Raw genomic sequence first — 13,235 nt, 5'->3', positions numbered from 1 at the left:
TTTCTTAAACTGAAAGATTAAATTTGGTTTATTCTTCTAGAAGGATTTGTGTTTTGCTCAAAACCATTCACATTAAGCTGTTCAGGTAATAGGCTGCTAACCTGAACAGCATGTATAATATACAACCTCTAATTAGGCTAAAATCTGAGACAAGTATCTAGTCATCACTATAACTGAGTTCAAACCTTGAATGGCACCTAATCCTGACTGTCACCAAGTCATAAAAAGGAAAATATTTATCCCTACTGGGTCAAAAACCAAACTTAAAAAGATTTTTCTGAATAACAAACAGTACTATTTTTTTCTGACCTTCAGATGAAAGGTGTTTTTAAAGCATATTTTCAAAACTGTTTCCCCTATTATACATGTATGTAAATGTATGAGATCTTACTTGTCTCTGTCCAGCATGAGAGGATATACAATCTTCTTCTTTTCTGTACGTTTGATCTCCTCTTTAATTATAGCAGAAAAATCACCAACATCAGAAGGCAAAATCAACCGACTGGTATCTGTTAAGTCAAACTTCCTGGCTTGTCCAAAGAAACCAAAATAATATCCAGTCCTGGCATGCCAAAGTCTACAGACATAATAGAAGCAGTGTGAAAGGACAGAAAATAAAAAATGGATATTTTTAGAAGTGGAACAGAAGTGAGATAGTATTTGTGTAAATTATCAAATTCCACAGCACTGTTCTAGAGTCCAGTGTGCTAGTCATAAAAAAACATTAATGAGATTGTTTTTATAATTTAAATAATTTGAGAGTGAAAAGAAAATCAGAACTTTGTTGCAAAAAACAGAAAAAAACCCAGTTCATGTTTGTATTTATGAAAATTAAGAGTAAATATGCCGAAATCCTGAATTGTTCCTGCAGTAAAGTGCTGCCACCAGAGCAGGATCTAAACAAAATTTATTCATTTAATACTTCCAGAAAACCAAGAGAAACCCCTTGAAATGTACTTGTTAGCTGAGAAGGAATTATAGTTGTCTATCAAGTATCTTCAAGCTTTCATGGTCTAATTGCATACACATTGATTAGATGCCATGCTTAGGATCCAAGTCAATTTAACAAGTACTGAAAGCTAAAATAGGATTAGAACAGGAGACAATTTTTAAAATTATATAGCCATTAACTATTTGTTTGAAGTAAAGCAAGGGCTGAAAGAAAATTACAGTCTGCAAAAGGTCTGACTTCTGGAAAAGTGCTACATTAAAACCAACTCTTTCGGGTGCAGAACAGAAAATGCACCCAGTGCATTTTATTTAAGTGCACTTTATTTAAGTTCTAGCTTATATGCAAGTGCAGCAAGAAAAGGAACTTTGAAGATAGCTCAAATGATTTTCCATATCAGTAAAAAGTGCTAGTCATTTTATACCTGACTGAACCATCAATGGATGCTGTCGCTACCACATTTTTCTCCTCTTCAATAAATAAGTCAACCACTTCAGCAGCATGTGCCTTCCAGCAGAGCTCCTCCTTTATTGCCTGAGGGAAAGAAAGCAACATAACAACATTTGAGGTAGTTCTGTATCCCACTATGTTTGCCAGCTTAGTGGATATATCAGCATGTCTTTCTGAAATTAGAAGAGGTGAAAAAATAATCCCTCCATGACACAGCCTGCAAGTGGCATATTGTAGAAACACTACCTAGGGAACATGGATAAATTCATTCTTAATATACCTTCTTTGAACATAATGAAATAATGCTAACACCATTTTACTTATGTTTTTCTTTTTTTTTTTTCTTTTCCACAGCATCAAATTATTATTTCAAGCACAAAATACGATGTTTATATGCAGAAAACATTTTTATCCCTGTAGAACTCTGTATTATTTTTTTTGTTTGTTTGTCTGGGTATACTGTTCAAGTTAAGAAGATCTGAGAGATAATTCCTTACATTTTTTATATTTCGTGAATCTTCTAAAAATGAGGCCATATTCCAGCGAAAAACATATCCCTCTGTTGCAGAAAGGAGAAAGCAAAACATCAGTAAGTTTCTTTAGTGCTACACCTTCACTTGTTGCTGCCATTGACTCTCAGTAGACACTGAGCAGAGAACACAGGTCAGTTAGTTTACAGTGAATTTAACTATTTTATTGTCAAGCTCAGAGTAGAAATAATGGACTGTTCATTAATATGCAAAGAAACATATGCAAGTTGTGAACAATGTGTCATGAACTGGATAGGTTTGAAATGGAAGTAAGATAAAGCTTTTTCTTTAAATTATGAGTGGAAAAAAAGAGTCATCTTGTCGTGACACTTGTCTATTGCACAGCTGAGGTATGAGAGCTTCCTGGGGATTACACTGGTTTTCAATCCTGGTAAAATGGACAAAGTTTAATTAATTGTATACAGAATGAATGCTTAATATTTTACAACATTTTAGTGCACTCATGTGAAAGTAGAATCAAAGAACCACTTCCTTATTACCCACAACTGATCGGTTCCCTGCCTAAACTCCCTCTCTCCTGATGAAGCTGCCTCCTACTTCTGATTTCTACTACAAGACAGAGGAATATTTTGAGTAATTCCAACTTTCATACCAGTCACATTTGATTTCTAGGACTGTACATTTGCAAGCAAGGGAGGAGGCAGGCAGAGAATCTGACCTTTTTATAACAAGGAAAAATCTGTAGGGGGGAAAGGAAATTGGTAGCAGCACTGCAGGTAAAAGAGAAGAGTGTGGAAAGCATGAAAAGCAAATACACAGTGACACAAACACAAAAAGGCAAATGAATAGGTAGTAGGGTGGATACTTTTCCACAATGAATTGAAATCCTTTCAGTGCATGCTGCCTTTCTGAACTCATTTACTCATTTGAATCAGAGAGGTGTGGAAACTCCTCATCATTTTCAGTATTAAAGTAAAATTATTGCTCAATTTTGAAAGAAAAGGAGAAAATTCCCTTGCTCCATCTAATATTTGACCATATAGGAGCAGGAAGCTGTCAGAAAACAGTCCTAATATGTATTTTAAAAGAAAAGCGACACATTATGATGGACACAGAAATGGAACATTGCCAGGGTGATTCCAAAGGTTTGAAGAAGAATCAGACAGCAGATAAATTTTTGAACATTCTGCCAAAGGAAAGCCAGACTTCATGTGAAATTAAAGGTTTAGCAATGAGCTGCTAGCATTGACAAGTGCTTTTCCTATACAGCTGTGTACTGCTGGAGCCATTACTGTGCACTCTGTATCCATGTTTGAATCACACCTCTCGGCACAGCCCAAGATACAACTTTTTATTTAGTATTATTACCATGGAATTGAAATTTTTGCTTGTTCTTAGCAGTAATCTTTTGACCTTGGGATCATTATCATAATTTAGATGGAAAGTATATTCAGGGCATATGAATGAAGAAAATTTTAATGTCTTTTATGAAAACAATTGCACTGATAGCACTATAACACTAAACTTTAATCTACCATCCTTTATAAAACAAAACACCTTTTGCAATTATTTAATTATAGCTCTGATGGAGAAAACCTGGCAGCACTTGAATCATCAATTCTACATTTCTGGCACATTTACACCATGATATTTTTTTGTCCTACTGACTTGTCCTGAAAAAAATGAGTAACATGTTTACTCACCTTTACTGCCTGTCAAAAGAATTTTAGTGAAGATGTCTGTACACAGTGCTGTCAGAGGACCTGAGGGACGTCCTGCAAATGGCAGAAGTTCTTTCATCAAGTTTCCCTAAAACAAACAAACAAACAAACAAACAAACAAACAAACAAACAAACAAACAAACAAACAAACTTTTAATCTTATATTACCTACATTAAAAATATTAATTCATCAGAACTTGAGCGCCATTGATTTTATCTATTCAACATTACTGAGCTCATATCTATTCAGAAAGCTGCTAAGAAGGTAAATTCCTAAATCTACAGAATGATGAAAATAGCTGTGTATTCTTCTGGATTGCTCTCTTGCACGTTGAAAGAACAAGCTCTTTAATTCTTCAGGCATGTCAGTCTAGTTCCACCTACCCCTACTTCACCACTTACCCCTCATTTGCTATGGAATAGCATCAGTGTGCCCCTCATTTGCTACTGAAATATTGGTTTTTGCTGCAAATGGGACCATAATGTCACCTTCACCAACTTGTTCTATTTTTCAATTTAGCACCAGCAGACTTCCTCCATTGTTGCCTCTTCAGGACTGGGAGGGTGTGAGGGAAAATGTCTTGCTGATAAGGAGATTCTTATTTTGTCATCCATGTAATGATGATAACAATCATTCCAGTGATGACACCACTGGCATGTGAACTTGGAGATTCCTGTAGGAATCTAAGCACACTAATATATCAACTGTGAAGAAAACAAAACCCAACAAAGCTCACATCTACAATACTTGGATACATTTACCATAAGTTTCTTTTTTTGCATAAAACATCTGCAAGGTTACCTTCACCCTCTTTCTTCCTATGGGAAAAATTCTTCCCATGATTTGCTTTAGCTGGGGTTCCTATTAAAGCCTTACATGGCTGACTGTTTATGATCACCATCTGGCACAATGAGCAATATTACCAATCAACCAATCATATCATGGTACTTTCCCTTCTTGCTGTATTTACTTTGGGTACCTTATTTAGAGTAACATGATACCTGGAAAAGTCTTATAGATCTGAGGTGATATGACAAATAAGTCTTTGCCATTTGGTCGCATGACTGGCTTTTCAAGCCCATACCAGCTGTAGATGTTATGTGTTAGGACTATATTCTAACAAACCAGGACACTCTTCTCTCCTGGTTTGTTACCCTACTAGTGCTAGCTGGCACTATTTTCCAGGCATATTTAGCTTCTTCTGACAGTAAGACACTCTGCCTTGCCTATCATCCTGTTTTAGAAGGTAAATGTTGTGGGTGAATAATCAAATTCTAGACTTTCACAAAAATTTAGAGTCAGTTTGTTATAATTACTTGAAATCATGTTTCTTTGTTTTCCACTTGCCATTAAGCCCTGCTACAGTTACTAAAGCAGAACTAATTTGTGTCCGTGGAAGAAATTGATAACCAAAAGATGCAATAAATATCTGCTGCAGCAATTCCTAGTTAAAGAGCAATTTTCCAAAGATGAGTGGAATTATCTTCTCAGTGTTCCAGTCCCTTCCCAAAGCCATTCAGTTGGCTACCTGAATACTCCATAGGCGGATACAGCCACTGTCATGAGCAGAAACCAGTAGAGGTGCTAGTCCTGCTCTAGCCTTCAACAACTGTTCATTCACCTCTGGAGTTTGGGTGTCCTCACAGCTAGTTGTTTCTTCTGCTTTGGAACACAAATGATCATATATTATCTCAAGAGGTTTTAGTATTGATTTTCAATGCACAGAAATGACATAACACTAGAAAAATAATTACATTTGAAAATAAAGTCCATCATCAAGATGGCATTACTCTAAAAACATTAGAGGCATAGATAAAGATAACTGAAAAGAAATGGGAACAATCTTCATTATCTTATCTAAGCCAGTCAGAACTATTGCTCAGTGATGTAGGGGAACTTTATTTAGAAGAGAGCCATAGATTTTACAGAACTGCAAGCACAAGTGAGAGTGGAGAAGGAATGCAGGACAGTGGCCATCAGAACAGCTACCAGGCAGATGTGCAGCCTCTGCATGAGTCTTCTAGAGAGAAGAATGAATTCAGCAATGAAATTTAATAATGACATGACATTTAACAATTCTGGAATCATAGATTTCTATACTTATTTCTCCAATTGAAAACTTTTGCTAAATGCAAGGGGATGATCACAGAGATCCATCCTGAGTTTCTGCTGTGACTTTTCCAGAGCTGGAGATGCTGGCAGGAGCTTCATTGACATTCAGTGGATGCAAGACCTAAAACAATTCTCTATTTCATTGGCCAGCAAGGCTTAGGAATATTCTGGGCATGCTTTTTTCCCCAAATAAATTGCCCTTAAATCTATATTGCAGATGATCAAATTTTTTATTATTGGGTAATTCTGCTTTCTAGCAGAGGATTTCTGAGGGATTCAGAAAAATCTAGAGGATTTATTTCTTGTAAATTCACAAACTCATTTCCATAGCTTTAATTCTTAGGCACTACGCACTCTCTTGATTATGATTTTTTAAGGGCAGACACCATAATGAAGAATTTTCTTTCTAAAATATCACCTAGTTTCAATGCTTTTGTCTGTGAGACCATTTACTGTTGCTTGACTCAAGTTTGCTCTTGCTATACCATTTCAATAATTTATTGCTTGAATATTTATGTAGAAGAAAAGTGTGTATAGTTGACATTCCAAAATTCTGAAAGCATTACCTTGTCAATTTGGAGAAAAAAACCAATTAAGATCTTGCATATCCTGCATCTTGGCCTGGCTTTTGGGAAATAATTGCAAATCAGGAGGGAGAAGAAGATGATGAGATCTGTCATCCACATACCAAAGTATCCCAATTATTCCAAACAAAGTTTGCCAAACTGACAAACTCAGTTTCTACAATAATCTGGGCAGAATTAATCAATCAACATCAAAAAGAATGAAAAAATCTTTCTGTACCTGTTTTTATTTCAGTATTAATTTCATCACTTTCCGCATTTTTCTAAAATAAATAAATAGAATGTAAGAGAATTAGGAAGTGGAATTTGGATGTAACTACAGAACAATTCACTAGTTGAAATTATTATAAGAACATATTTTTTTAGTTGGATTATTCAAATATTCCTCCAATTTCCACTGAGTGTAAACAAGAAACACTTTATTTGAAGAGAATCAAGAGATTAACAAATCAAAACCAAAATTAATGGGAATTAAGGAGCATGTTAAATGTAAAATTGGCTGAATAGCCTTAACTTCTTAAGACAAGCAACATCAGTCCCAATCATGAATCTAACTCGGATCTCTTCGAGAGTGTCTTTCAGAACATGCATGTAGTCTTGTTACTGCCTTGAGCAAAAATTAACAAAGTTTAAAAATACACTTATACATATATAAAATCTTACTCATGTCTGCATTTTCAGCAAGAGAATTTTCAGAAATCCTCATTTGTGCCTTGCCACAGGGTTCTGAGGATCCCCAAGGCTGACAATAATCAGTTACTGACCTCAGAAATTGCCAAGTCAGATAAGGCAGGGAAAACTCTGCAGCCTCGAGTGTTTGAGGTATCTCAGAAGAGGACAAGTTGCTTAACTTAAATCTCATCCTACACATTTATGTGTATGGCTTGATGTATGTGACTTTCAGGGATCTTTATAAATGCTGCAAATCACTTTTTATCTGTTATTCTAATGAGGACACAGCACAGTGTATTGGATACTTTAGTTTGCAGATAGCAATTAAACCAGTGTGTGCTTGGGAATCTATCCAAGTGCCATGTTCTGCTAAAACAGCATGCTGGTAAGAATGTGTGAGGTAGCAGGATTTTCCTCTTTCTGCCTACTTACTTTTTCTTGCTCTGCAAGTATGGCATGTCTTGGCATAGAAAGGCAAAAAGTGTCACAAAACTCATAAAATTATCCTTAGCAAAAATATACAGATTGAGACACAGATACAGTGATGGTAAAAAAAATTATAAAAAAAAAAGAATAAAAAAAAGATACTTTGATTTGAAAGAATGTATCCAAGCAAGTGTGGCTGCAATGTTAAGTACCTTCTCCCTTGAATCTTCATATACCCCTACTGGGAAGTCAGAATTGCTAGTGATAAGTATCTGCCAAACACTTTGATAGTTAACTTTTCCATGTGTCACAGAACCAACTGACTAACAAAGGATTCTTTGACAGTTTAACAAAGCTAAACAAAGCTTTGTTAATTATTCATAATTCTTCATAATTCGTAATTTCTTAATAATTCTTTATATTTAGTTTTGCGGATGGTGTTAGGAAGGTATTTTAGTAAGTTACAGTTTTTTAAAATCAAAACCAAAAAGAAATCCAAAATTTGTTTTGAATGCTACCAAATCCATCAAACCAGCATACCTACCTCATGTAGGTCTGTAGAACTTCCCTTGTGCTTTGCAATGGCACTGGCATTACTCCTCACAGAAGGAGCAGAGGACAGGGAACTTCTTTTCCTGTGTGAAAGAAATTCTTGAAGATTACTGATATTCTGGAAGATACTATTTGATACCTGGAAATCAACATCACCCAGCATTAAAAAGCATAATAAAATAGTACCTAAACTGATTAGACTAATCAGACTAAGGGTTATTGGTTTTATATATTTTTTTGAGTAACTAGGCAATATTTGCATATTACACAGCCAACCTCTCCTGGCAGGAATTTTGAGCTAATGGAATGCATAATAATTGAAAAATAACATTGGTATTCATCCTTAGGGCACAACTGGGAAAAATTAACTGTCAATGGCTTTTCCCCTTTCATTTTACACAGTACTTACTCTGCAAACCGTTTTCAATTAATCGTAAAAACTTATTTTAAAATTGTGAAAACACTCAATAATGAGGTTTTGTGGAAGAAAATAATGAAAAAAAATGGATGTGATCTGCAATGGTTTTGTTTCTGTGTCATGAAAAATTCTGTGTTAATAAGTGGTTCTTGCCACATAACATACTAGTGTCACTGCTGCTCTGCTTTTGGCAAGAGTATCTGAATAATTGGGATAGTTAGAAAGTATGCAGCTGTGCTAGTCCACTTAAATTTGGTCAGGTGGCCATAACTTTGCAATTTTCAGTGTTTGATTTTACCGATTTGCTATCACGCTTGAACATTTTTGTGTGTGTGTATGATCACAGTCAAATTTATCCAGGTATCTATCTTCCCAGTAAATACAAAGCATCCTAAGACTATGGTTTTCCAAGTCATTATAGGATTCTCCTGTTTAAGAATAGCAAAAGCTTATCTTCATTTATTAAAAAATCTATTTATGAATTTTAATCACTCCTTTTATTTAGCTAGGATTTCTTAAACTTATAATTAAGTTATAATGTCAAAAAGAGAGTTTATGTTCAATTAAGTAGCACTGATACCAAGTTACATAAGCTGCTGGAAGATTTTAAAGCAACATAAGGCTATAAACCAGCTTTATGGTTCACAAGAGCAAAAAAGCTGTCAAATTGCTAAAAAATTAAAGCTGCCTAAATATTTAAACCATACTGAATCCTTTTGGCTACCACTGCCTTTGCATATCCATTGGAAGACAAGCGTTTCTGAAGTGAGGTACAGGTGCAATGCCTTTCTTTCAAAATCAGCATATTTGGCAAAAATTCTCTTTCTATCTAATACTACCAACCTATGGAAGCTTCTAGCTTGTTTTAAAAGGAATCTTGTGGCTACACACTTTGATGTCCTTGCCTCTTTGCTGAGAGTACCTAAAAGCAGGAGGATTTTATCAGGTTTAAAATAAAGAAAAAGTCTGCTGCCACAAAATTATCTCATAGAGATAAAAGAAGTTATGGTACACTGGAAAACTGATACTGGGCAAAAGCTACCTTCTGTTGAATTCTTCAACATAACTGAGACTTACGAGACCATTTAGAGGAAAAAGGGAGAGCTGAGTGGAAAAAATAACATATCATATTGTTTGACAAGCATTATGAAAGTTTAAGACTTGGAAAGTTAGTTAAATGTATGGACTTGAATTGATTAAATTCAAATAAAATCTCAATTCAAATAATCTATCTTGGAGAAACATTACATAATTTTACAACAACAAAATACCAAATGACTGTGCCAAGGAAGATAAAATGTACAACAAAATACCAAATGACTGTGCCAAGGAAGATAAAATGTACAGTTACCTGGAAGAGGAAACACTACGTACAAGGAATAATATGGCATTGACTCCAGAGACCTCACTGTCTTCTGTAGTTTTACGCCTGAAAACAAAGATATTTGCAAAGGATATATCAGATAGTTTGTGTATTGTTCCAGAAAATGTTTCACATTTAACTTGTTATTAAAAAAAAAATTAAAATTTTAATTTCCCAGAATGCATGCCACCTAAAGTTGTAGACAGTTTTTCAGAATCAGTTAATCAGTTATGATGGCTTAATGTCAGTGGGCAAGACATAGAGAATGTGCCTGTCATGGGAAAAACAGGAATGCATTCAGCCAAGTATTTTCTTGAGGATTAGTATTTAAGAGGAAAGTGAAGTAACTTGACTAACTAAGTTAATGTCAGCAACGCACCTTTTTCCTGGCACTCAAACAGTGATGTGACTCCTGGCTAAAGTACTAACATTGACTTTCCTGTCTTCTGCGCATCAGTGTGAATTGGCTGCCTCATATATGGGGAAGCAAATATAAAGAAAGAGCTACTTCTGAACTGTCTGAACTGCAGTAAAGTTTTGATTATTTTTCATGGTACAGAAAACTCATCCCACTTTCTCACAAACTTGCCAATTTTGCACATGAAGGATGAAGTGAAACTCTTGGGTAGGATAGTTAAATATTGACTTTGCATTGTCCTAAAAGACATGCATTCCGTCACTAACACAGGAATACTGTTATGCTGCTCCACTCAGTCTAACCAGACATATTGCCATTGTTCAGTTTACTGATGTTGTAGCTTAATGGGGATAAGAATATCCAGAACCATCCTATGAGCACGCTTTGTAACTTTTTCTGGAAGATCTTTACTTTCAAACCTCCAAAATCACATAAGGTTTCTCCTCATTGAATGTGACTTCTAGTTTTCTAGGTATGAACAGTGATTGAGATACTGATAATGTAGAACATCTGCAATTATCATCTGAAGTAGCATTAGTTCCAAATGTCCTCCTAAACACAAAACTTCCAAAGTAAGGATGTTTCTACAGCTCAGTAGCAGCTTCTAGTCAATGACTAGAGTGATTTACATAGTGAGAGTTTCCTTCAGCGGCAGTGCTGAGTTACATTAGAACATTATTTTTAATTACATCATCCCTTTCCCAAATGACTCTCCTGATCACTTCTACCTGCAATGTCAGGAATAGCCAGCAAAGTAATTTGGAGGGAGGAGGGCCCACATAATTCCTGCTTGTAAATCACCCTTTGTATCTGGGCACATTGGAATTTCTAGTATGCCACTTGAAAAGTTTGTAATACATACTGGAGATCAAAAGGCATGAAAGTAATACTTACAGGCATTTCACAGAGGCAGATTCAAAATCCCACAAATTTATTTCACCATTTGCACTTCCTGTAGCTATCGATCTGCCGCCTTCTACTTGTAAAATATCAAAACACCTAATATCCACAGAAGATAAAAAAGTCTACAAAGAAGATTAAAAGGAAAAATTGAGTAGGAGTAAGAGTAGGACACTAGAGACAGTGAAATATTTTAAGTGGTAATTTAACAAAATGCCTAAATTGACAGTGCCTACATCAGCTGCATATGGGATGCTATTTTAATACTATTGTATTTGAGCTATATAGAAACACTAGAGGAAACAGAGAGTGAGTGCATTGGGAGATACTCTGATGTCCTCCCTGCTGCAGAGGACAGGGGCCTCCAACCTGACCTGCTTTTACAGCACAGTTGCAATTTTAGCATTTGAAAACAAGTGTAAGGGCTGAAGATTAATCATAAGTAGGTATCTGTGGAGATATTCCAATCAAGTTAAAGGAAGAAGTCACTGAACAGAGATATAATGACCTTTCCATAAATGCCATCCACACCTGTTACAAAGTTAGTGAAATTTTACAAGACAGAACTTAAGTCTTGTGGACTACTCAAGTTAAATTGAAACATAAATTTAACATTTTACTTTACTGAAGCAGTAAGAGGAGAAAATGGAATCACTCAGCTTGATCTTTACATGCCACTACTACTAAAGGTCAGCCTAGCTATAGGAGGAAAGACATGTCATTTCTAGAGGTGTTTATGTGAGAACCTCAACTTATTATATTGTACAGGAATGTGAAGTTTATGTTCAGAGCAACTCCTTAATTATGGTGAAAACCATGCAATGGACTTGTAGGAAGATATAGCCCTTAGGAACATGATTTATTCTGTGTATTTATTTCATTATACTGAGAAGTTTGGAATCACAAAGTCATAGAACATGCAAGGTTGTAAGGGACCACATGAAGAATAATTATTTGGTTGCTGTCCTGTGGCTAAAACATGAAATCCTTGTGAGCACAGTAAACATTTTACTTTCTAATCTTCTGTAAATGTTGTGAAACTTTGAAGCGTTTCTCACCTCTCTATCATTTCTCATGGAACTGGTGTTACATAGAAGCCGAATCTCTGGAAAAAAATCTTGTGTTTCTAAGGAGGCAGGCCTCAGTGACAGATACACAACTGGATTCCTTCGTGGAAATGGCACTATCTCAGGAAGCATCCATGTGACATATAGATGTGTTTGAGCTGAGTCACCCTATTAAAATAACCAACTTAATGAAAGAGGAAGGAAAGAATTTCTCTATTCATAAAGAATTACAGCAAGTGTGTATGAAAAGCTTGTTTTCTTTGACAAATTACAGAAACTGTTACAGGTATTAACTAGCATATGCCTAGACTTCAAACTGAAGCTTCATGTAGACATATTCCAGCTCCCCTTAAATTACCTGCTGTTAAATTAGAAGCTGTGCAGCTGTGGAATTCAGAGCTGTTGATTTTACTCATTTTAACTACCTCTTTAAAGTAATTTGTCTCCTTAGTTTTAGCTGCTTATTTCACAAATATTGTTACCCTCCATTTCATATCTACCAAAACATCCAGAAAGTGATGGTTGTTCCAGTTGTCTGAGAAACTACAGCCCAGCTAAAGCCCTGAGTCTCTGATTCCTCCCCATTGTGCCTAGAGTCATTGATGCTTTTCCAACTATAAGGGATTCACTCCAGTATCTAGTTCCTGCTCTAACATTGACATTTCTGTCCATTTTGAGAAGTATTACTGAAATCAGCTCCTTACGTTTGCTACTGTTTTCATAGATGTTTTAAGCTGCAGAATGGAGCAATAATTAAGATTTTAGTAAATCTTATGCTATTGAGTTAATCAAACATGAAATACCTTTAGGAAAGGACTAAAAATGGAGAGATATATAGTAGAGTCCTGCAAAGGATCAACTGTTTTAGCCTCCTACTCCCATTTACGTTGCTAAATACTATATTTAAAGCCTTTAAAAAAGCTAATAATAAAACAACCTGTATTACTCATTATCACAGAAACGTTTGTGGAAAAATGTAGTTCTGCAAGTATGTGAAACAGTATTAATCTACTTAGCTTCATAAAGACTTGGAGGAGATTCAACTCACCAATCTATTTGTCAAGGGATACATTTACGTCATTTACACTTAATGGATTGTTGTAAACAATTT

The 13,235-nt window shown here is 35.4% G+C and overlaps 1 protein-coding gene across 1 annotated transcript in view; it reads right to left on the bottom strand.

Moving 5' to 3' along the window:
* WDR64 (WD repeat domain 64) overlaps positions 1–13,235 on the bottom strand; it is a 58,945-nt gene that overhangs the window by 4,306 nt on the left and 41,404 nt on the right. Inside the window, 10 exon segments of the mRNA XM_050972523.1 lie at positions 392–577; positions 1,374–1,483; positions 1,897–1,958; positions 3,594–3,699; positions 5,141–5,271; positions 6,529–6,571; positions 7,951–8,041; positions 9,728–9,805; positions 11,052–11,182; positions 12,116–12,292. Coding sequence (XP_050828480.1) covers positions 392–577; positions 1,374–1,483; positions 1,897–1,958; positions 3,594–3,699; positions 5,141–5,271; positions 6,529–6,571; positions 7,951–8,041; positions 9,728–9,805; positions 11,052–11,182; positions 12,116–12,292 — 1,115 coding nt within the window.

Source organism: Serinus canaria, chromosome 3 (assembly GCF_022539315.1).
Source record: "Serinus canaria isolate serCan28SL12 chromosome 3, serCan2020, whole genome shotgun sequence".
NCBI lineage: Eukaryota > Metazoa > Chordata > Aves > Passeriformes > Fringillidae > Serinus > Serinus canaria.
This window is presented reverse-complemented; position numbering and strand designations above follow the sequence as displayed.